Source organism: Cervus elaphus, chromosome 18 (genome assembly GCF_910594005.1).
Source record: "Cervus elaphus chromosome 18, mCerEla1.1, whole genome shotgun sequence".
NCBI lineage: Eukaryota > Metazoa > Chordata > Mammalia > Artiodactyla > Cervidae > Cervus > Cervus elaphus.
Window position 1 is genome coordinate 70,517,588 of NC_057832.1, and position 23,004 is coordinate 70,540,591.

A 23,004-nucleotide genomic window follows, 5' to 3' on the forward strand; every position below is an offset into this window, starting at 1 on the left:
CCCCCAAAGCCACACATTAAGCATACAAACTAACTTTGTGGTTTCAACTCTGACTGCAGGTCAGAATCACTGGAGAGGTTTCAAGTGATACACAAGACCAGTTAAAGCAGGATATCTGGGCTTGGGGCCCAGGCATAGTTTCCTGGTTTATTTCTTAAGTTCCCAGAGTGACTACAATGTTGAACAGATTGAGATCCAGCATTTAAGTGAACATAATGTCCATGCCCTGAAAACATAGACTCAAGGCAATTCTTCCAACCAGCTGACCACTCTTGCCCTCCACCAAAGTATATATTAAAGTTAGCAGTGCCATGAACTGCTTTCTTTTCCAATTTTGGAGTTAAGTTTTCTCAGATTCATGTAGAATGTTGCAAACCCCAGTCTCTCTGTTCTAGGCAAATCTGGTCCTTTAAAGAAAAACATTTGCCAACCCTTGTAGTAAATGATAGTCATCTCATCTTGCATCTAAGAGTAGCATTACTACTGACTATCTTGTAAGAGTTGAGCACTCTTCTAGATGTTTCACATACATATCACTAATGCTTATAACTCTGCAGAGTAGATACTACTGTACATTTCCAAAATATATCTAGAATCTCTCTTCTTCCTCCACACACTGCCTCCATCTTAATCCAAGCCACCATCATTTTGTCATTCTACCTACTGCAACAGCCTCTTGCCTTCAACCTTGTCCTATTCAGTATATTCTCTACACAGGGTGGTCTTTGAAAAGCAGAAGGAAGGCTGCTTAAAGGCCATCAGTGGCTTCCATCCTTCTTGGAATAAAAGCTAGACTCTTTCTCAAGACCTGCAAAGTCCTGCCTGATTCAGATCCAGCTTCAACCCCACTCTCATTTTGAGCCTTTCTTTCCCTTGCCTACTGTGCTCACACCGACCCACTTCTAGTTTGAGAGCTGCTATCTTATTCAAGTATGATTCTTCCACATAGAACTCTTGTCCTGACTCCCTTCAGTCCTGCAATGTGCAGCTGGACTATCACCTCCAAAGAGAAGTCTTCTGTCTTCACCATTTAAGCAGCCACCCACTCTGGCTCCATGTGTTTTCTCTTGCTCGGCTCTATTTGTTTCCTTCACCAGACTCACCACACTTAGCAAGTATTTACTTGCTAACTAGTAGAGTTACTAGTTTTGTCTGGTTCTCCCACTGGGCTGTTAGCACTTCAATGGCAGGGATCTCACCCCATCTCTCCTAGTCACCAAAGTACCCACAGTGCTTTGTTCAATGCCTGGCACTTAGCCATTTTGTAATAAATATTTCTTGGATGAACAAAGAAGCCCATTTTACAGATATCAAGTAAGCTAATTCACCTGCCTGAGATCAAAGCGCTATAATGACTATTACAGCAGTCTGTCCCTCAGAAGGAAAAGAACATTTTACTGGTGTTTATATAGCAGTTTCTCTCTCTCTCAAAAAAAAAAAAAATCACCAAGGAAGCAACAGTTAGAACTGGATATGGAACAACAGACTGGTTCCAAATAGGAAAAGGAGTACATCAAGGCTGTATATTGTCACCCTGCTTATTTAACTTATATGCAGAGTACATCATGAGAAATGCTGGGCTGCATGAAGCACAAGCTGGAATCAAGATTGCTGGGAGAAATATCGATAAATATCAATAACCTCAGATATGCAGATGACACCACCCTTATGGCAGAAAGTGAAAGAGGAGAGTGAAAAAGTTGGCTTAAAGCTCAACATTCAGAAAACTAAGGTCATGGCATCTGGTCCCATCACTTCATGGCAAATAGATGGAGAAACAGTGGAAACAGTGGCTGACTTTATTTTGGGGGGCTCCAAAATCACTGCAGGTGGTGATTGCAGCCATGAAATTAAAAGAGACTTACTCCTTGGAAGGAAAGTTAAGATCAACCTAGACAGCCTATTAAAAAGCAGAGACATTACTTTGTCAACAAAGGTCCATCTAGTCAAGGCTATGGTTTTTCCAGTAGTCATGTATGGATATGAGAGTTGGACTATAAAGAAAGCTGAGCGCTGAAGAATTGATGCTTTTGAACTGTGGTGTTAGAGAAGACTCTTGAGAGTCCTTTGGACTGCAAGGAGATCCAACCAGTCCATCCTAAAGGAATTCAGCCCTAGGTGTTCATTGGAAGGATTGATGCTGAAATTGAAATTCCAATATTTTGGCCACTTGATGTGAAGAGCTGACTCGTTTGAAAAGACCCTGATGCTGGGAAAGACTGAGGGCAGGAGGAGAAGGGGATGACAGAGGATGAGATGGTTGGATGGCAACACCGACTCAATGGACATGAGTTTGGGTAGGCTCTAGGAGTTGGTGATGGACAGGGAGGTCTGGCATGCTGCAGTTCATGGGGTCGCAAAGAATCGGACACCACTGAGCGACTGAACTGAACTGAACTGAACCTTCCTGAAGACCTTAAATGACTGTAACTGTCCTGGATCTCCTTTGTTCCATATGTAACCTAAACCATAGCAATGACTATCCCTGTGCTAAGCACATCAAGGTGGTAGCTTGAGGTTAAGAGGATTTTGCACCAGTGGAAATCCTTAAACTGTGCAAATGTGCTCATCTCAAAGCACTTGTCTTAACTGTTTTCTATCCTGCCCAGTGAGAAGTTTCTGTTTTATCAGGTTGAAATCCAGCTGGGCCACTGATAATGCTAAGGGGGGATGTGACCATTCACCTATCATCAAATTCTCTTCTATTGCTATCTTGGAGAAAGAAATGGCTACCCACTCCAGTATTCTTGCCTGGAGAATTCCATGGACAGAGGAGCCTCGTGGACGACAGCCCATGGGGTTGCAAAGAGTCAGACATGACTTAGCGACTGAGCACGTTACTAGCTTGGGCACTGGAGTTGAGTTTCTGATGGTTGGATCTGCCAAAAATTTCTCACCTGCACAGTTTTGCTGTGGCTCCCAGTGGACGCTGATGCCCTCTCTCTGGCAGGCCCGGGTATATGCCAGGAATGATTCGCAGTAACAGTTTTTATGAACTGGACATTCACACATGTCTGTCACGCAGGACCTAAGGGACCAACAGAAAGAAGTGAACATTCAAAAATATCAAATTACAAAGTATCCTAAATACAACTTGAAGAAAAGCGGTGGGTGAGTGAATGTCAAACCTTGTCTAGACATTAAAGACTGCTATTTTAAATTGGAAACCTAAAAATGATATTTAAAATACTGCATGAAACCTTACTGGATACCTCTGAATAATATGACATCAGTTTCCCTTTCTTCTAGAGCAGGACGGGTCAATAGGACTTTCTTAATGATGGAAATAGTCTATAGTCTCCACTGTCCAAAGTTATAGCCACTCATCATATCTGGTCAATTAGCACTTGAAATGTATCCAGTGTGAATGAAAAACCAAATTTTTTATTTGATTGAATTTTAATTAACTTCAATGTAAACAGTTACAAATGTCTATTTGTTACCACGCTGGGAACACAGCTCTTAGAATACACCGCTATTCAAGGAGCTGCTGTTTTGTGAGTAGCTCTGACATATGAGTAATAAGCTCTATTACAATATAACTGAAATAGAGACCAATTTGATGAGAACATCAAATCCCTTGGCTTTCTGAAGACATTCAATTAGGATTCACTTTTCCAGTATCTTAGAATCTTAGTCTTTTGAGGAACACTGAACCTCATGCTTTAGAACGTGGGGTGACAAATTCCAAATAAAGCAAAACTTTCAGGCCACTAATTAGACTGAAAGATATAGGAGATTGAGCCACGGTCCTTGTTTTGGTTTTTGCTCAGTCTCTCATTTGTGTCTCTTTGCAACCCCATGGACTGCAGCTCGCCAGTTTCCTCTGTCCATGGAATTTTATAGGCAAGAATACTGGAGTGGGTTGCCATTTCCTATTCTAGGCAATCTTCCCAACCCAGGGATTAAACCCACATCTCTTGCATCTAGGTAGGTCAGTTCTTTACCACTAGTGCCACCTGGGAAGTGCCTAAGGGGCTTAAGTTTAAATATGGAAATGACTGGCCAAGACATAAAGAGAACTGAAGTGTGTTTCAAACACAAACTAACATATTTTCAAACACATTGACGTTGGAGACATAATAACCTCACATTGGACTATGATATTACAGTTTACAAAGGCCTTTCTCATTCTGTCTGTTACAAGTGCTAAATAGGACATAGCACAGTCCCTGTTTTATTAATTAAAAAAAAAAAAAAAAAGTCATTCTACAACTAGGTCCAAAGTCACATTAGTAAGTGACGAAAAAGTAAACTAAGTTACATCTCCTGAGACTAGTGCTCTTTTCCCAGAAAGTTTTGTTGTTGCTGTTTTAGTTGCTAAGTTGTTTCTGACTCCTTTGCAACCCCATGAACTGTCTCCTCTGTCCATAGGATTTCCCAGGCAAGAATACTGGAGTGGGTTGCCATTTCCTTCTCCAGGGGATCTTCCCAACCCAGGGCAATGAACCCAAGGGGTGTACTGGATTGGCAGACAGTCTTTACCACTGAGTCACCACGGAAGCCCTGCAGCAAGTTTACTGCCTAACAATTTTGACTCAACATTTTATACAAGACACCCAAGATTGATAAAATTAGACTACGCTTATTTTGTTTCTTCATACTCTGTTCAGTGAAACCACTTCTTTCCAAAATCTAATTCAAGGCTGGAAGCAAAAAAAATAATATTCAAGATTATAAATAGCACTGATGATCTTGAAAAGTGATCAGGACATGGTCATACAGTGTTCCTACACAAGCATTCCCTCTTGGTGTGAGATGTGTACACACCTGATTATAGAGAGTGACCAGCTTGCTCTGGGTAGAACTGCCTGCTCTGAACAAGAATTAAATGGCAGAAACCATATTAAAAGATCAATAGACTCACCATGTACCTTCAAAGTTATTACATTTCAACACTCAAGGCCACAGCCTTGGGAAATAGGAACTAAGCTGGAACAAAAGAGAAACAGGTCTGAAACCTCAAGAGTGCTTTCATTTCATCCAAAGAGAGATTGTTTGATGCCTGACATTTAAGACACAATAATCGGGACAGAAAAACTGCTCTCTCTGCTCTCTGTAATAATCAAAGCTGTAATTCTTAATACCTTCCCCGCTTGTATTACAGAAAACTTGTGAAATCATGTTCAACCCTTTCTGATATTAGACACACATGTTGTGCCTTTAAAGTAACATGGAGCCTCCGGGTTTCCAAGAAAAGACAAATAAAGCCTGTCCTTACAACAGCCACTAAATGTCTGAGAGGGAACCCTCTTCAACATTATTTCCTTAGTTGTTTCAATTTTCATTTCAGACTAACCCACGCCCATCACATCTACGCTCAGACTTCACAGCACCATTTTTGGCCACTCTGGTCCTACCCTCCAAGTCCACTTCTGCTTCACATGTTTCTCACCCTCTTTCCTGGCCCGGGGGTATGGGTACCCTTACTGTTGTACTCAACTCCCACTGACAAGACATGAAGGGGATGGGACCTCATGAACCTGGTAAAATGATGGTACTTATATGGGGAAAATCTCAACCAAAGGAAATGCATCCCCTGATTTGAAAGAATGTCTAATGTAATTCTATAAAACTGTTTGGACAGTCAGCAAACAAAATTTAATTCGTTTGTGTGAAAGGATTGCTGGCTAGTGTTTTCCTTCTTTTCTCTTTATTTCTACCGGTTGTTGTATGAAGCTATTTATACAATTTAAAATAAATTATGAACAGCTCAATCCAATTCACTGAGACTGCTGAGAGAAATGTTCAAAGCACATATTTAATAATTGCTATGTACACATAATCTACCCTACCCACAGACTGCTCTGGACTCTCAGACACAATCAATAATACATCTACCCTTTAAAACTAAGGAAGATTTGAGTTTCTTCTATTACTTGGCAGTCATGAGAAATAACATTTGAGGGAAAAACATTTGTCAAAGTCAGTCCTTGACTTGAAATATGTCACATATTTTTAAAGGCTTGCAAGATGTGTCTTGTCACAGAAGTTAAAACTATAAGATGTCTTTTTTCACTTGTCAAGTTGACTTTTACACAAAATTGTGCCCAGAGTTTGTAAGAGAATGAAGACATAGACAGTCCATACTCTGCTGGCAAAAGTGTAGAAGTGTAGCTCTTATATTGAGCACTTTGCTCTACTCAGCCTTTACATGAATTATCACATTTACTTCACACAGAACCAGATATGAGGCAGGTGGTACTACCAGCCCACTTCACAGATAGGGAAACTGAAGCCTGGAGATGTTAACAATTTCCCCAAGGTCACATGGCTGATGACAGATTCAGAACTGCAGAACCAGGACTGTAACAAAGGCCTTTCTAATCTCAACTCTCAAGTTCTTAATAACATTAGAAGATCTTTCTAGAGAGTAACTTGGCAATACTTACAAATAGCCCTAAGAAACATTTTTATCCTGATAGGGAAATTTCACATCTAAGGAAATAGTAACTCATGTGGTTTATATACAGGGGTGTCATCACAATGCTATTAAAATGGAAAAAAAAGAAATAACCTAAATTGCTTTCAATAAGGGCCTAGTTACATACATTTTAGGAGACTTCTACAATGAAATATTCTACAGACATTACAATGGTGTTTATGATGTACGTTTTAAAACTCAAGGAACCATTCAGGAAGGATTAATGGAAAAAGAACAAAACTGTTCCAGTCTTGTATAGTCACACGTGTGCTTATGTGCTAAGTCACTTAGTCGTGTCCAACCCTTTGTGACCCTATGCACTATATCCCGCCAGGCTCCTCTGTCCTCGGGATTCTCCAGGCAAGAATACTAGAGTGATCACACGCAGAAAACGGTATACCCAAATGTTTATAACAGTCAACCCTGAGTGGTGGCGCTTTCTCTTATTTTCCTGCAGATTTGCTACAATGAACACGTATCACTTTTCTAAAAAGATAAAATCACAGTGTATTTTTTAAACAACAAAAGGAATGTCACAGGACACATTAATATTTAAATCCAAATTTAGGAACTAGAGTGAGTGAGAAAATAAAGAATGGGAGAAAAGTAAAGCTTCCATTTGTAGATTTTAGCTATAAAATATTTCTCCAGCTACGATCTTTCTAATCTGTATATCAGCGGCCTCCTGGCATAGGCTGTGATTTGATTCACTTTGTGTTGTCCTCAGATTTCCACCTCGTTGATCTAATGATGCCGTGAGCTTGACATCCAGGTGGATGGAATGGATAACGGAATAATTATGCATGCTTCTGCTGATAACAAAGGAATTTATTTAGAGGAAAATAAAAGCATCTTCATAGACCCGTCAAATTTCAGGGAGGGGCAAAACTATTGTTATTCAAGTATTCAATTCATGTTATCACGCTTAATACTTCAGCATGAGTGGAATCTAATTTATGACACAGTGGAGCTGAATTTTTATATGTTAATAGAAGATCATGGACCTTGCCTTAGTCAGTATTCACCAATACTCTGCATTTATATTCATTTCACGGAATCAGTAGCAGAATGTTATCACTTTCAGTAGTTACTGAGATTTACGGCTTTGGTTTCTCTGCTTTCATGGCATTATTCTGTCAGTAATGTTCTGTCTGATGCTGAGTTCTTGGTCAGGAAACACCGTCGCCCATTGCTCCAACGGGAAACCACAGGATCCACTTCAAATGAGCTTTTCCAGGAAATCCCTGCAGGTAAAGAGCATCGACCCGGCCCGAGCAATCCCTTTAAAGCATACTTTCTGTCATGGGAGCTTTTAATTAATGTACCTAGAAATGCTTTTCTAATTTATCCTCCCTGCCCTTGGCATCTTTCCTGACAGCAGAGAGGTGCAGGCAGGACTCTCGTTCCATGGAGTTTGCACAGGTGCAGAGGTATGGGAAAGGATGCCAAGGGCTATCACAGGGTCCCAAAGAGCTGGCGCCGTGCTGTTCTATGTCACATACCAACTGCCTCCCTTGTCTATCCATTTTATGTGCATGTGCCGTGTGCCATGTGTCAATAAGACCCTTTGAACACCTTTCCTCATAGCACCCAGCAGAGTACACGTGTCAGCACTTACCTGTGGTCCCTTCCCTCCCTGAAATAGGACTTATCACAACTTACCTACAGGGGAGCCTCCTCATCTTTTTTTCTCCTGTCAAGTTACAACCACTGCCTCCTGCAAAGCTCTAAGATGGTAGCTACTATCCACATGAAGCCATTTAAATGGAAATTTAAGTTAACTATGATTAAATAAATCTAAAATTCAGTTCCTCAGTCACACTAGCCATACCTCAAGTGTTCAGTGGCCATCTGTGATTCGTGACCACCATGTTGGATGTTTCCACCAATTCCATCACTGCAGAAAATTGTACTGGTACTGGACGATGTTACCAAGAATGCAGCTCTGTCTGTATTTGAAAACCACTCCTGTCCTCTCCAGAGGGATTTATTGGTGGAGTGAGATTAAGGCCTCATCTACAGAGAAAGTTCAAATTTCTTAGCCTCAATGTCAAGGTCCCTAGCCATCTACACATCCTTCTTTCTTTCCCATTCATTCTTTCATCCAGTTATATGGGCTGTCTCATTAACCTTCAGGCTTCCTTCTGCCTTGTTTTTGCCTTGAATGTGCCTTCTTGTCTTCTCCACTGGAAAATCAGATGCCTATCCTTTAAGACAGTTCAAATTCCTCTGCGGTGCTCCCTGACTGGCTCAGGAAAAGTTATAACCTGCCTATCAGGTCCTGTGCCTTCCACATCTTTATTCTTGTGCAGACCCTCTGAATCCTTATGGTCTCTTTCCCTGTTTCAGCAGCAGGACTATATCTCGCTCATCCAGCCAAGCACTGTGCCTTGGACACACAGCTCATTAAACATTCAGTGAATCATCCCAAGAGTAGGTGAGAATGGCCTGAGAACCTTCACATGACTTCCACGGGGTTGGACAGTTGGACACTGATATCTGAGGGGCATGAATTCCATCCTTGCCCCTAACATGCTGGCAGTGGTGTGGGAGCTGCTACCCATGGCTATCTTGGAACAAAGCTGCTTCTATAAGAACCTTTCCACCGTCATTTTCATTTTGAACTTCTGGTACCCCTCTCCTGTATCCCACAGGATTGTTTTCATTTAGTGAATGGTGGAAAAAAAGATTTTGATGAGAGAATTCATGACACATTTTCGGAAAAGCACATATTCAGCCTTGTAGGAACAACCTATAGCTCTTCGTGTTATTAAAAAGGCAAGCCTCCAGTACTGCTAAAATCAAAACATCAAACACCTCTCCGCTTCCTAGCAACAGCACACCAAGTGATTTTTCCTCTGCTTTTTCTGGCAGGAGGGCCACGCCTGCCAGAGAGAAGCAAGTGCTCATGACTTTGCTACCCAAACACAGTTCTGAAAGACAGATATATGAACCACTGGGAACTCTCCACCCGGCTTCTAGGGGAACAGATAGGCAAACCAAGAGCCAGCCCTATCTAGGAGCCAGAGTCAGAGCTGGTGGGCTTTCCCCCCACCACCATGAAGGGTCTTTGGCTGGGCTGTTTGTTCAATCTGGAGGTCGGTTGTCCTGGGAGCAACAATAGAACAAGACTGGAAGACAACTAGAAAACCACACTGGGGCCCTTACTCCATGTATTTGGAGAGTTCACAGAAGCAAGTGAAAGTATCTCAGGCTTATTAGAGCCTGGGAATCTATGAAAAAGGGAAATGGGAAAGACTACGAGAGACAGAGTCCTGACTGGATGGAGTGTATTCAACTACCAAGAGACTACTTAAAATTTCATGAATACTTTAACCCTTGAAATTCTGTGTTGACATTCCTAACCTGAGTTACATGGAAGTAACCAGAGGGAGCAGCCACAATCTGAAGGCATAGCCACATCACATTATACCTAAGAAAACAATTCCAAACCCAACTCAGCAGTGACTGCTTCAGTTCTCCTCAATACCATATGGGCACTCTTATATGCTTTCACAAAAGAACAGTACTCTGACCATGGTTCAAAGATTTAATCATGTGAAATGTAAAGTAGCTTTATGGAGTTGTTAATAAGCGTGTGGGGCAAGTCTGCAAAGCCAGCCTACTGCTCCCTCCAGACTCTTCCTGGGCCAGCCACAGTTGGCACCACCATGGCTTGACTATGAGTGAGAATATCTGAAAGTTTAAATATTGGTTCCAGGTGGCCTGGGGTTGCCAGTTTAGAATAGCAATGTCAGGCATTTCTGGATGATCTTGTGCATTTCATGAAATCTATCCGAGGAGATGGTGCAGGAGAATCTGGGAGACCAGCTGTGTCTCTGGTTGTGAATCTTGAATTTATCTGCAGTCCAGCTTCACCACCAACACACACACACATACACACACAACACACACACACACCCAAAACACACACACACATACACACGTTAGACCTTGAGCCCACTCCTTAGTATGAAGAATGAACTCATTGAGCCTTGCTTGTTCCAGGCACAAGGGAGGCACAGACATGAACAGAGATGGACCCCAGCCAGAGGGAAAATTGCACAGATACTGAAAACCAAACTCAAAATGATGAGAGGGCTTCAATGGCAGACAGCTGGAGCAATGGGATGAAAGAAAAATGAGTGTTAGTCGCTCAATCATGTCCGACTCTTTGCGACCCCATGGACTGTAGCCCACCAGGCTCCTCTATCCACATGGATTCTCCAGCAAGAATACTGGAGTGAGTTGCCATGCCCTCCTCCAGGGGATCTTCCCAAACCAGGGATCCAACCCAGGTCTCCTGCATTGCAGAGAGATTCTTTACCGTCTGAGCCACCGGGGAAGCCCTTGGATACTGAACAATGTGCTAAGTCGCTTCAGTCGGGTCCGACTCCTTGTGACCCCATGGACTACAGGCCCCCAGGCTCCTCTGTCCAGGCAGAAGTACTGGAGCAGGTTGCCATTCCCTTCTCCAGAGGATCTTCCCTATCCAGGGATCAAACTGTGTCTCTTATGTCTCCTGCATTGGCAGACAAGTTCTTTACCACCAGTGCCACCTGGGAAGTGCCAGAACAATGAGATCCTGAGGACTAATTCCACGGGGCAGGCAAGGGTGTCCAGAGGCTTCACAGAGTAGGAGAGACAAGGAACTGGGTCTTGAAGGATCTGTGTAATTGTGTTTGTTTTGAGAATGAGGAAAAGGAAGTTTCAGGCACAGGCAGGGACCCCAGTACAAGCCAAGAGTGAAAACGACCAGATTTAAGATTTGATAATCATGTGATCCAAACTCCAATATTAAAAACGAAAACAAAAATGATCCCTGATGTGCAGTCATGGAGCCTGCACCTGAAGACTTCACTTCCTCACACAACAGCCTGGCAGGTCTATCCTTAAGGCATTTCTTTCTTTGAGGGATTCAGAGACTCATAATCTGCAGCCTTAAGTCTTTGGTGTGACGCTTGGAGCCACACAGACTCTTTGAGTGCGCTGGAGCCCTCCCTGACTCTTCTGCGATCTTCCCAAGCTCCGCCCTCCCAGTCCCGCATGTTTTTCTCGTCCTGCCTTCTGTGTCCTTCCCTCTGTAACTGCTCTCTTCCTGCTTTGACAAGAATAAAAATCCAAATACTAAAATAACACAGAAATAACCTACCAAACCAATTTGATAATTATTCACAAGGAACCCCTTTGATTGCCTGAACTCTGTTCCTGTCGTGCATACTCTGCCTACGTATGTGTATTTCCGATTTAAAACCTAGGGATGCTACATTTGCAACTATTTTAGATTCTCCAGATACTGAACAATATTGATTGCTTTAGCCCTGGTAACACTTTCCAGGACCTACATAGCAGAAGCCAGCCTTACACAGGCATCCCAGAAATAAGCATCGACCCTGGGCACGCTTCAGAAGCCAGAGATGGTTTTAGTGGAATAAGAGGCATCTGTGGACACAGAGATCTCCTCGAAAGAGTAGCAATGCTTATGATTTTCCTTAGATGCCAATTTCCCTCACTCTTGCTTTGAACAGAGACCAAACAATAATCATGCATGTTCTGGAAACTAAAATATTTTCTCCCTTGATAAGGCCATATATCAGATCATATGTGGAAACTATGATTCTTAGGGGTGGGGAAGGTGTGTGTACCATTCTATTTGCCCCACATCCAGGCGCTATGACTTTAAAGGGGCCAAAGACTCTATACCCACTAACAAGGTTGGAAATAACTCCTCTTAGGAAAGACAAGTTACCTTTACTTGAGTATGAAACACTGGCTCCACAGAGGGAAAAGCTAATGAACAGACGTATGCTGCGTACGTCTCTTCAAGGGATACTCTTCAAGGGATAACATTTCAGTTTGGGCAAAGATGCCTCACATCTAGGAGAAGGCAACCCACTTCAGTACTCTCGCCTGGAAAATCCCATGGACAGAGGAGCCTGGTAGGCTGCAGTCCATGGGTCGCGAAGAGTTGGATACGACTGGGCGACTTCACTTTCACTTTTCACTTTCACGTTTTGGAGAAGGAAATGGCAACCCACTCCAGTATTCTTGCCTGGAGAATCCCAGGGACGGCGGAGCCTGGTGGGCTGCCGTCTATAGGGTCGCACAGAGTCGGACACGACTGAAGCGCCTTAGCAGCAGCAGCCTCACATCCAGCTGGGGAGAGAAGAAGCCTGGTCGCTACCCCCCTCTAGTGGCCAGGAGTTAGAATGTCAAGTAACCTTAATTGTTTCAGCATTTAGCTTCTTACTCTTTCAGTTTAGGGGGCGGGGCTGGCTGATAAGAGGACATAAAAATGGCTGCTTGTCAGAAAATCAATCACTTTTCTCTTAAACACGTTCAATCCATCACTGTCATGCTCACTGTGAAACAAGAAGACTGGTTGCGTGGTGCTCAGTTGTGTCCTACTATTTGAGACCCCATGGACTGTAGCCTGCCAGACTCCTCTGTCCATGGGATTCTCCTGGGAAGAATACTGGATTAGGTTGCCATTTCCTCATCTAGGGGATCTTCCAGACCCACGGATCGAACCCAGGTCTCTGGTATCTCTTGCATTGCAAGAGAATGCTTTACGGCTGAGCCACCTGGAAAGCCAGGCTGGTTGGTGGACTAAAATCCCTGAATAATCATGAATGCCTGCATGGGGTGCCTCCCTAGGAGGGAGAGGATATAGACTGGGGCACTCTGCTGGAGGGTGGGTGAGGTGGAACATCAGTGATAGGTCTTAAAGCTTTTCCATTTTCTGTAACATCTCATTTTCCCTGTGTACTGCATCCAGCTTCATATACTTTTTTAAAACAAATTGTATGATAATTTAATAGGGTTCTTTTTTTGTTTTTTAAGGTTTTTTTTTTTTTTTAATTTTGTATTGGGGTATATCCTATTAACATATCAAGTACAAAAGAATACTAGACCAGGTAAGCAGGGGAGAAACCTTCTCTACTGCGTCTGAGACAGTAACACAATCAGAGGCCGAAGATACCATGTGATGCCAATATTTATCCATGTTCTTACCTCTTCATTGGTAAAAAAAGAAAAAAAAAAAAAGCTGTGTCCCTACAGTACCAGTATTCCATGACTATGTCTAAATATGGACTAAAGCTAGGTCATATTCCTACTTGGAAAAGCTCCTCCAGGAAATAAGAAAGTGAAGGTTCTTTACTCAGAAAATCCCAGTATCTCTTCTTTGGGGTGACTAGTCTCATCATATTTTTCACCCAATATTGACAGATGTACACCATGTTTAAAACTGTTCCATTCAACTTGACCAACACTCATTGAGTGTCTGTGTATAAGGTAACACTGCTTTAAACTTGGGACATTCACAGTGTGTTGGGGAGGGCAGGGGAAGACAGGCAAGTCAACACAATGAAGGAGGCTGAATCTGGGACTCCTGTAAGCGCAGGATGGCTCCAGAGAGAAAGCCTCCTTAAATGGTACTTATGGGGTGGGGGTGGGGGGGTGGAGTGCTCCCACAAGTGACTGAGGGTGCTCACATAAAGCAGTTATTAGGGAATCGGGGAGGAAGCAAGACCAGGTAAGGAGCACTGTAGAGTCACCACCGTGGTGAAAACCCCAATTTTATCATTTAGGGTGCTTCCCCTTTCTATGCCAGGTTTCCTTGTATAATCTCTCAAAGGATTCTCATGAAAAATAATGGAGAAAACAGACTCCCATTGCCACAACCACCATCCCTAATGAGGAGAGGGAAATTGAAACACATTTGGAAATGAGGGTGAGAGGTAGCCAAGGCGGAATCCCCCATGGTCATCTTCTTGGCCCATTGTGAGGATTCTGATTCTCAGAGTGAGGAGGGTGTGGGAAATGGTGTGTCGTTCTCTCTCATTCTAGGGTGGTCTCCCCTCTCCTCTGTGCTCGGGGTCTTCTAGCCCCTGCAGCTCCAGGACGGGTCTGCCTGCCCAAGAGGGCAGCTATCCAGTGAGCTTCTCACAAGGATGGTGAGAAAAATCCATGAAAGTGAAGGAGGCATCTAGCATCTGGAGGCCACACCCCAGCCACACGCAGCAGCCACCACCAGCCCAGCTGCTTCAAAGGGGCCGATTCGTTCAGAGGCTTTTTCACATTAGGCCGTGGACGGCTGCCAAGCCCCACAAACCCTCCACTACGTGTGCTAATAAAAGGGCGCAGTGGTGGCTGCCCCCAGAGGAGGTTGCGTGGTCGTGAACTTTTTCAGATGCTGGGTGCCTTTCATCAAGTGTCCGCCGCCTCGCCGCCACCATCAACCACCATTCACACCCAATCACTGCTCAAAGAAGGGCTGTTTGCACTCCATCCTCGGAGCAGCTTGGCTGCCCAAGGAAAACACAGTCCACTGGACCTAAAAGGAAAAGTGTCCTTCTGAGGGACCCAGTTCACCCATCAGAAATGGGCCCCATGAGATGCACGCAGCCACTCTCAAACCACAGAAAAGAGGTTCAGGGATCAGATATTCCCCAAAGGCAAATCATAAACTCCCTGGGCCCACTGCTTCCTCACCTGCTTCCCCCTCTCTCTCAGAATGACAGCACCCTTGTATAAGCCCCAGAGAGTTGGAATGTGAGGCATGTTTCCTAGAAGCAATTAAGGAGACTATTACCTGAAAGGCCCCGCAAGGCTCACAGCCCCAAGAGTGAAAGACACTGGGCTGAGTCAATATTTCCTGAGTACCTGCTATATGCCAGGTACATCGCAAATATGAGCACATCTAATTCTGACTGCAAAAACTTTAACAGAAGAGAGAACTAAGACCCAAAGAGGTCAAATAGGCTTTTGTTTGTTTGTTTGCTTGTTAACATCAGACTGTTTGGTAAGTGGCAATGCTGGGTCCATGCTCTCTGCCTTATATCACACTGCCTAATATAGGGCATGCTGTTGCTTCCATGAAATGTTCTTTCCCCTATCCTTCTCCTGGTTAAAACCTACTCCTCCTTCAATATGCAAGCCAAAAGCTTTCTCAGGGCAGGCTTCTGAGATCCCCAAGCTAGTTATTGTGCTGTACTCAGTCATGTCTGACTGTGATCCCGTGGACTGTAGCCCGCCAGGCTTCTCTGTCCATGGGATTTCCCAGGCAAGAATACTGGAGCAGGTTGCCATTTCCTTCTCCAGGGGATCTTCGACCCAGGGATCGAACCCACGTCTCCTGCATCTCCTGCAATGGCAAGCAGATTCTTCACTACTGCACTCCCTGGGAAGGCCCTCCCCAAGCTGGATGAGGTTGCTGGTAAACTTTCCCATGGTGTTCTAAGATGGCCCTTGTCACAGCCTGCAGTCACGCCTTTGTGGGATTGATGCCTCACTCCATCCACCCCATTACATTTCCGGGTGGGCAGGTTTTGCTCATCACCTTTTGCCAGCCTTGGTGCAGGGCCTGGTTGTGAGTAGATGCTCAAAATCTATTTTTCTGAATGAATCGTTTATAAATGTTTTATAGTTGAAGTCCAGACAAAGTGATTGCTAAGACGACAATGAGAAGCAGATGGTTAAACAGCCTGAGAAAGTTTCAAAGAGGAATGAGCATCCCATAGATTTCAGTATTACCCACGGCCAAGGGGAAGAGGATCTGAAACTGGCCGCTGGATGAGGCAACTAGGAGATGAGTGATGACCTTAGGAGAAATAGTTTCATGGGAGTGATGAGGACAGAAATCATCCTGGCATGTATTGAAGGTAAAAAAATATGTGAGGCATTGAGTGAGGATCGTTCTTTTGGTCAGTTGGCAGTGAAGGGAAGAAAAGAAATGGGGCAATAGTTTGAAGGGAAGTGAAGTATAGCGTGTGTGTGTGTGTGTGTGTGTGTGTGTGTGTGTGTGTGTGTGTGTGTGTGTGTGTGTGTGTGTGTGTGTGTGTGTGTGTGTGTGTGTGTGTGTGTGTGTGTGTGTGTGTGTGTGTGTGTGTGTGTGTGTGTGTGTGTTAGGATCAGGGAGATCTGAAATTGCTTTACACCAGGGAAAAAGATGTCCAAGAGATGCTGAAGTGAAAGCAATGGAAGGGTTAGATAATTGGGAGAGTAATGTCATGGAGGAAATAGGTGAGAATGGGGTCAAGAATGCAGAATTACTGTCCGTTTCTTCACTTATAGTTTCAAGTAAATTTCTGAAAAAAAAAAAAAAAAATCCCGGGAAAAACCCATAAAAGTTCCTATGCTTATACAAGGTACAGTGGGGGAGGGGGTAAAAACCAAGTTTACCCTATAGGTCAGCAGGTGAATGAAGACCAATGATGCAGTGCAAATATCTAGCAAAGAAAGTGGGTAGGATTTTATGACATTTGCAAATGGTGTTTCCAGGTGAAGAAGGAGTCCAGACAAGGGGCAGGAATACTGCCTTCTGGAAAATTCTGCTGTCTCTCAGGCCAAGCCCTTGGGGACCCACGGCAAATGAACTGAAATAAAACTAAGCCAAATTTTTAATCAGGCAGAAGTTTAGAGCTGGTGAAATTGCCTTTCAGCTCCTATGGAGAAAGAGGCAATATGGCAGGTTTTCTAGACTTTAATTTTACATTTTATAATCTGAAATTAGTGATGAAACGTCTTCCCCCAAATTGGAGGACCTAAAATTTAGAATTGTTTCTTTTTATGACAGGGGTGGTGAGAGGGGACTTTTCTAGATGCTGTCTCCCTAAATATTTTAATGCTCCCAACTATACAGTAAAAATCTTCACAGCAGTCATTGTGGGAACACATCTTGGTTAAGACACTGGGAGCTCAAAAATTCTACCAATAAGCTGGATGACTAACTAACAGTCACAGAATCAAGAGTTTTAAAAGACGTAGTGAACATCTACTCCCTGCAGAAATTCCTTTTATAACATCCCTGACAGATGGTCTTACATCTGCATCCTGTCTGTGATAAGAGCTCAGTAGCTTTTTAGGAATCTCATTCCCGGGATAAACAATTAAGGCTTCTTTTTCTCAGGAAGTTTTCTTATATATTAAGTGAAAATGTGTTCCATAACTTCCACCCACTTGTTCAGAGTCTACCTTCTGGTGAACTATGGTACTAAATTCTATCCCAGCACTCATATATCTTCTTCAAATATATGATGAAAAATAAAACTGTTCCACTTAAAAACTAACCCTGGGGGGACTTCCAGAAATATTCCTATTGTACCATTTTTCAGTTCCTACGCTTTCATTTCCTTTTATATCAACTCAAGAATGTCCAGCCTGAGTATAAATTTTCTTTCCCTTTTGTTTATTTTTCCAACAAATCTCTACTGAACAGGGCATTGTACTCAACCCCAAGTTAGGGGCAAAGATGAAAAAGATGGGGTTTCCTACTCCAAATGACACAATGTGCTAAAATAAATAATTTTAACAAATTATAATGAATGAAGGAAAATGATGAGTGTGATAAAAAGCTGTTTAGTATTAGGAAGGGGGTTCAGCTCTGCAAGAGAGGTTATTTTGGTATGGAAGACAAGGAGTGAGAAGGAATTATAAAAGAGTTCAAGGAAGAGTCATCCCTTGAGTTATATCTTAAAATTAAGAGTAAGTCTGGGCTTCCCTGGTGGCTCAGTGGTAAAGAATCTGGTGCCCATGCAGGAAACATGGGTTCAATATCTGGGTCAGGAGGATCCCACGTGCCTCAGAGCAACTAAGCTGATGTGCCACAACTACTAAGCCTGTGCTCTGGAGGCCAGAAACCACAACTACTGAAGCCCACAACGCCCTAGAGCCCTTGCTCTGCAATAAGAGAAGCCTCCGCAATGAGAAGCCTTCACACTGTACCTAGAGTCGCCTTGGCTCACCACAGCTAGAGAAAGCCTGTGTGCAGCAATGAAGACCAGGCACAGCCAAAAAGAAATAAATAATTTTTTTAAAAAAAGAGTGAGCTTGACCCAGACAAAGCTGAAGAAAGAGCTTTTCAGAAAGGTCATATTTTAGAAATAATATTGATACTTTTGTTTGAAATGCCACATGTGCCATTTGGGGATCCCTGAGCATCGAGAAGAGGAACAGATATTGTAGGACATCAGCTGGAAAGGTAGGCTTGCCTTGTGTGCCAAGCTATGAAGTATGAGCCTAATTTGAAAATCAGAGGACTCATTGATTAATTTGAGCAGAAAATGATAGAATACAAAGCACACTTCCAGAAAGTGAGCTGATAGCAGTGTGTTAGATGGGCTAAGGAAGTGGAGATGGGGGATTAAATGAGGGGTTAAGTGGCTATAGAAGATGACTCAGCCAGGGATCGCTAGAAAAAAACAGGCACAACCAGGGACCGATCTGGGGGAGCACCAGAAGAAATTGAGGGGTGATGTAAAGTATATGCGATACGAGGAGTGTAATCTGCAGAGTCTGTAAAAGGATCTCCTGTTGGGGAAAAAAGAGAAAAGAAAGGATCAAAAAATGCCTCTGGAGATTTGAACCTGGGTTTAAAGTCTATCAACAAATACGAGGAATGCGGGAAGAGGAGATGACGGTAGAAAAGAAGGAGAGACAGTAGGTTTATATTTACACAATCTGAGTTTCTGGAGGAACATTCAGGCAGTGATGTGGTGGTAAATGTTTAGCAATTGGCTCTTGGGAGCAGGGGTGCAGAGGAGACAAGAGCATCTCTGATTTGTAGCCTATGCCAATTTCTCTGGTGTAAGTTCTCCCACTGCAGCTGCTTTCAGGCTACCAACATGACATCACTGATGACTAAACATGAAGTTGGGAAGAGATTCTAACATTTGGCTCTAGAGAACCACTACAAGCCAGCTCCAGCACACCACTGCACCCGGTAAAAATGTTTAACAGATGTTTGCAAGGGAAGTCAGGAGTTGAGCCAAGAGTGTTCCTTATTGTCCAGTAAACAAAATGTGATTCTTTACAAGACAAAGTTAACACCATGACTACAGACAGGCTTGAGCATCCCCACTGATGTGTTCGAATGTCAGCCAAAAGCCACAAATAAGTTCTCTCATTCTCTGTTACCAGCATTCATGTAAACACCATAAAAATGAGTGCTGACAGCAACCAATGAGTTTATGCTAGTTTTATTCTTCATAATGTCCTAGGAAGATTCCTCCTTTAAGATTTACTATTGTTTTGCCTACCATGAAATGGTAACTAAGTGTTTTGCTAAATCAATTTAAAGGTTGCTTTGTTTCCCTGCCACCTTCGCAAGTACCTCTGGGCTAGTCTGACTCATGTTTCACAATGACTGGTAATAATGCTGCTCAGTCAAACATAGAGTGCAATTTGGCTTAAAAAAAAACTATAAGCTCCTCTTTTTCTCTTTCCAGCTATATAAAAATCTAGCAACATGACATTACTATTGGGGCAGTCAATGATGCTATGAGGTTATTGTATGGAAGATGAAATTTAAAAGGTAAAAATAAGTGAATAGCCCACATGAAGGTAATAGTTGAAAGTCACACTCTGGGGAAGAATATAGGAGGAAACAGGACAAAAATGCATGGCCAAAAAGGATTTTACTGTGACTCAACAGTGAAAAGTTATAATTTCTCACTTATAACTTCACAGTGACAGCACAGATACTATCATATGCCTTCTTCTGGACACAGCAGCCCGTTAAGTATTTTTGTACAACCACTTCTTATAATAATACTTACAGGGACATAAACTCTTCATTCCCCACATAGCAGCCCAGTGTTCTTTTAAAAGTATAAAATGAATCATAGCACTCCTCTAAACCAAGTTTCCAAAGATGTCTCATTACATTAAAAATACAATCTACCTATCACATGCCCTTGATAGCTAAGCCTGATTTTAAACATGGTAAAACTGAATAAAATAATGTTTATTTGATACAATGAATAGCATCTATTTCAACTTAAGGAGCCAGAATTATTCTTAATAATAAAATATAAGAAGCACGTCAATAAATTTTTTTTAAAAAAGAATGCCTTCCATTACTACCATTAACAGTATTCTTAAAGTTATATCATCTAAAATTACACAAGCTGTCAAACAATAGACATAGATTTTAGAAAGGAAAGGGCAAAATTATACTTAGTTGCAAATGATATGACTGCCTGTAACTAGGAAGCTTCAAAATAAAAAGTTGTAAAAACAGTTTTACTAAATGCCAGTAATTCTTAGGAAATATGCTGTACATAAAAATTCAATTCACAACAACAACAAGTCAAGGTCACAGAAGATTTTAAAAAAGCAGAATCTATATGAAGCAAACAACAACATGTGCATACTTGGTGAAGAGTGATTTCCTAAGATAATATAGTTGACTTTATTTTTATACTTAAAAATTGTGCATTCTGTAAGTATTTATAATGTGGTAAGAATCCAAATAATTAATTTAAAGAAAATAATTTTTAAAATCTCTTTGACTGCACGGTGGAAACTGGAGTGAAGAAGCAGAATTTGTGTCAATAGTGGGGGACAAATGCACTTAGAGGAAGCGAGCGAGAAAGTAGAAGCACAAAGCTGATGACAGTCTGCACCAAAGCAGTGATGGTTCCTATTGCAACCAAGTGGACTTTAGATATATTTCAGAGCACACATCAACATGATTCAGAAAATAATTGACTATTTGAGCATGAGAATTACAGGAGAGAGAAAAATTGACAGCTTATATATTCCACAAATACTTGCTGAGTACCTTTTATGTGCTAGGCACTAAATTAGTCCCTGGGAACCATGCATAATTAAGTGAGAAGACACATTAGTTCTGCAACCTGCTAGGAAAGAGAATAGATTTTTAAAAAATAAAGTTTCAACCCACAGGTAACCTATAGGTATTTCTTTAAATACAAACAAAAAAAAAATCAAATGTAGACCTTAATTAGCTAGGAAGTATGAAGAAATTATGCTTTCAAATTAAAGAACAGCCAGAGGAAATCTGCCAACTATTTAATTAATGGAGAAGAATGTAGAAACTGCAGGAAAAGGTAGACTTAAAACTAACCTGTGAATTTGGCTCAAATGCAGAAACCAGAACCATAATTCAGGAGACTACAAAGTGAAATATCAAAGTGAAAGAGAATCTAAGCCTCTTGACCATAGGACCTCAACCCTGATTACACCTTAGAATCACCGTGGAGCTTTAAACAACCCCAATGCTGGGGCCACAACTGGCAGAGATTCTGATTTTATTGGTCCAGATGTGACCAGAGTGTCCGCAAACTCCCAGGTGATTCTCTGGTACAACTCTGATGGGGAACCCCAGATGCTGATTCTCATCTCTAGTATATCTTGATTCATGTTCTAGATTCTGATTTCAATGAGACACAGCTAAGGAGGCACTATACTTAGCATTCACAGATTGTACTAGCCCCTAATTCTCCATAGGAATCATCATAATCAATAAACTCACTTTTTTATAATAGAGAAACTAAGGAAAGGTTTTTAGAATCTTCTCCAAGCCTAAAAGCTTTTCCAACCTTAAAAGTGCTGAAAGCACACTATGGTCTGATCATTTTCTTCTACCTCTGTTGTATAAATAAAATTATGTGGTCAAAATATAAGCCTGCTCCTCCTAAACATGCATTGAAATAATTTTACTTAATTTTAGAAATGCTAGTCTGCATTGAGCTCTTATAATTGTATCGGTCTCTGCAATATTCTATAAAGAAAGAATTCAGATGCCAAAGAATGCAATATAAGGATAAAAACAGACTGGAAAGAGTTTCTATAAACTCTAAGATAGACGTTCTATTTGCTCACTAATCTTTGCACATCAATCAGTTAATTGCTGAGGCAAGTGTTATTTAAGATCTCGGATGAGAATCATCCCTGTGTACATATCATAATTTAGAAAAATGAACAATACTGGTTATTATTAGAAACATTTCAAAGAAGGTACTGTCATCTTCTCCCTCAAAGTCCTTTACTTACAAGTGTCCTTCAACTAAAGGTCACTGCAAAACCAGAATTCTTGAAGGAAGGAATGAAGGAGTTAAGGGCAAATGACAAAGCTGCAAGAGGTTTCTTGTTAACAAGGCTTTATTTCGAACAAAAGTGACCTCTATTTCTCCTGGCTTTGCCCTACAGGCCTGGCATTGTATGCAGGCAGATTCACTAAGGGGCTAAAGGATCAGCTGTGCTCTGTTCCATGGTCTTTCTACTCGGACTAGCAGCCTTGACCTCACTTGAGGCTTCATCTGACATCTGAGTTTTTCTTTTTTTTTTTAAGAAATGTAGACTCTCAGTCCTGGGATTCCCAGGTGGCTCAGTGGTAAAGAATCCACCTGCCGAAGCAAGAGACACAGGAGATACAGTTTCAATCCCTGGGTCAGGAAAATCCCCTGAAGGAGAAAATGGCAACACACTCCAGTACACCGGCCTGGAAAATCCCATGAAGAGAGAAGCCTGGCAGGCTACAGCCCATGGGCTTGCAAAAGAGTCCAACACGACTGAGCACACAGACGGAATCTGAATCTGAACACACACAGAGAGAATCTCAGTCCTACTCCCACCTATTGAACAGTATTCTATACTTGTAACAAGATCTCGGGGGATTTGAATGTGCATTTAAGTTTGAGAGGTGCTGGTCTAGAAGAGAGCTACAGAAAGTAAGAGCAGCTTCAGCACACAGGAGCTAGGGAGAAATGGGGAAATTGGGCTCCAGCCCAGACCTACTCGGCCAGAATCTTGAAGGTGGGGCCTGGGGTGCA

General features: G+C 42.3%; 1 protein-coding gene across 3 annotated transcripts in view; it reads right to left on the minus strand.

Moving 5' to 3' along the window:
* The window catches only part of BMPER (BMP binding endothelial regulator), a 265,707-nt gene that overhangs the window by 16,819 nt on the left and 225,884 nt on the right, over nucleotides 1–23,004 (minus strand). For all 3 annotated transcript variants that reach the window (XM_043872379.1, XM_043872378.1, XM_043872377.1), the window contains one exon: nucleotides 2,898–3,028. In XM_043872379.1, the coding sequence (XP_043728314.1) occupies nucleotides 2,898–3,028 (131 nt within the window). The remainder of the gene's footprint in view (nucleotides 1–2,897; nucleotides 3,029–23,004) is intronic.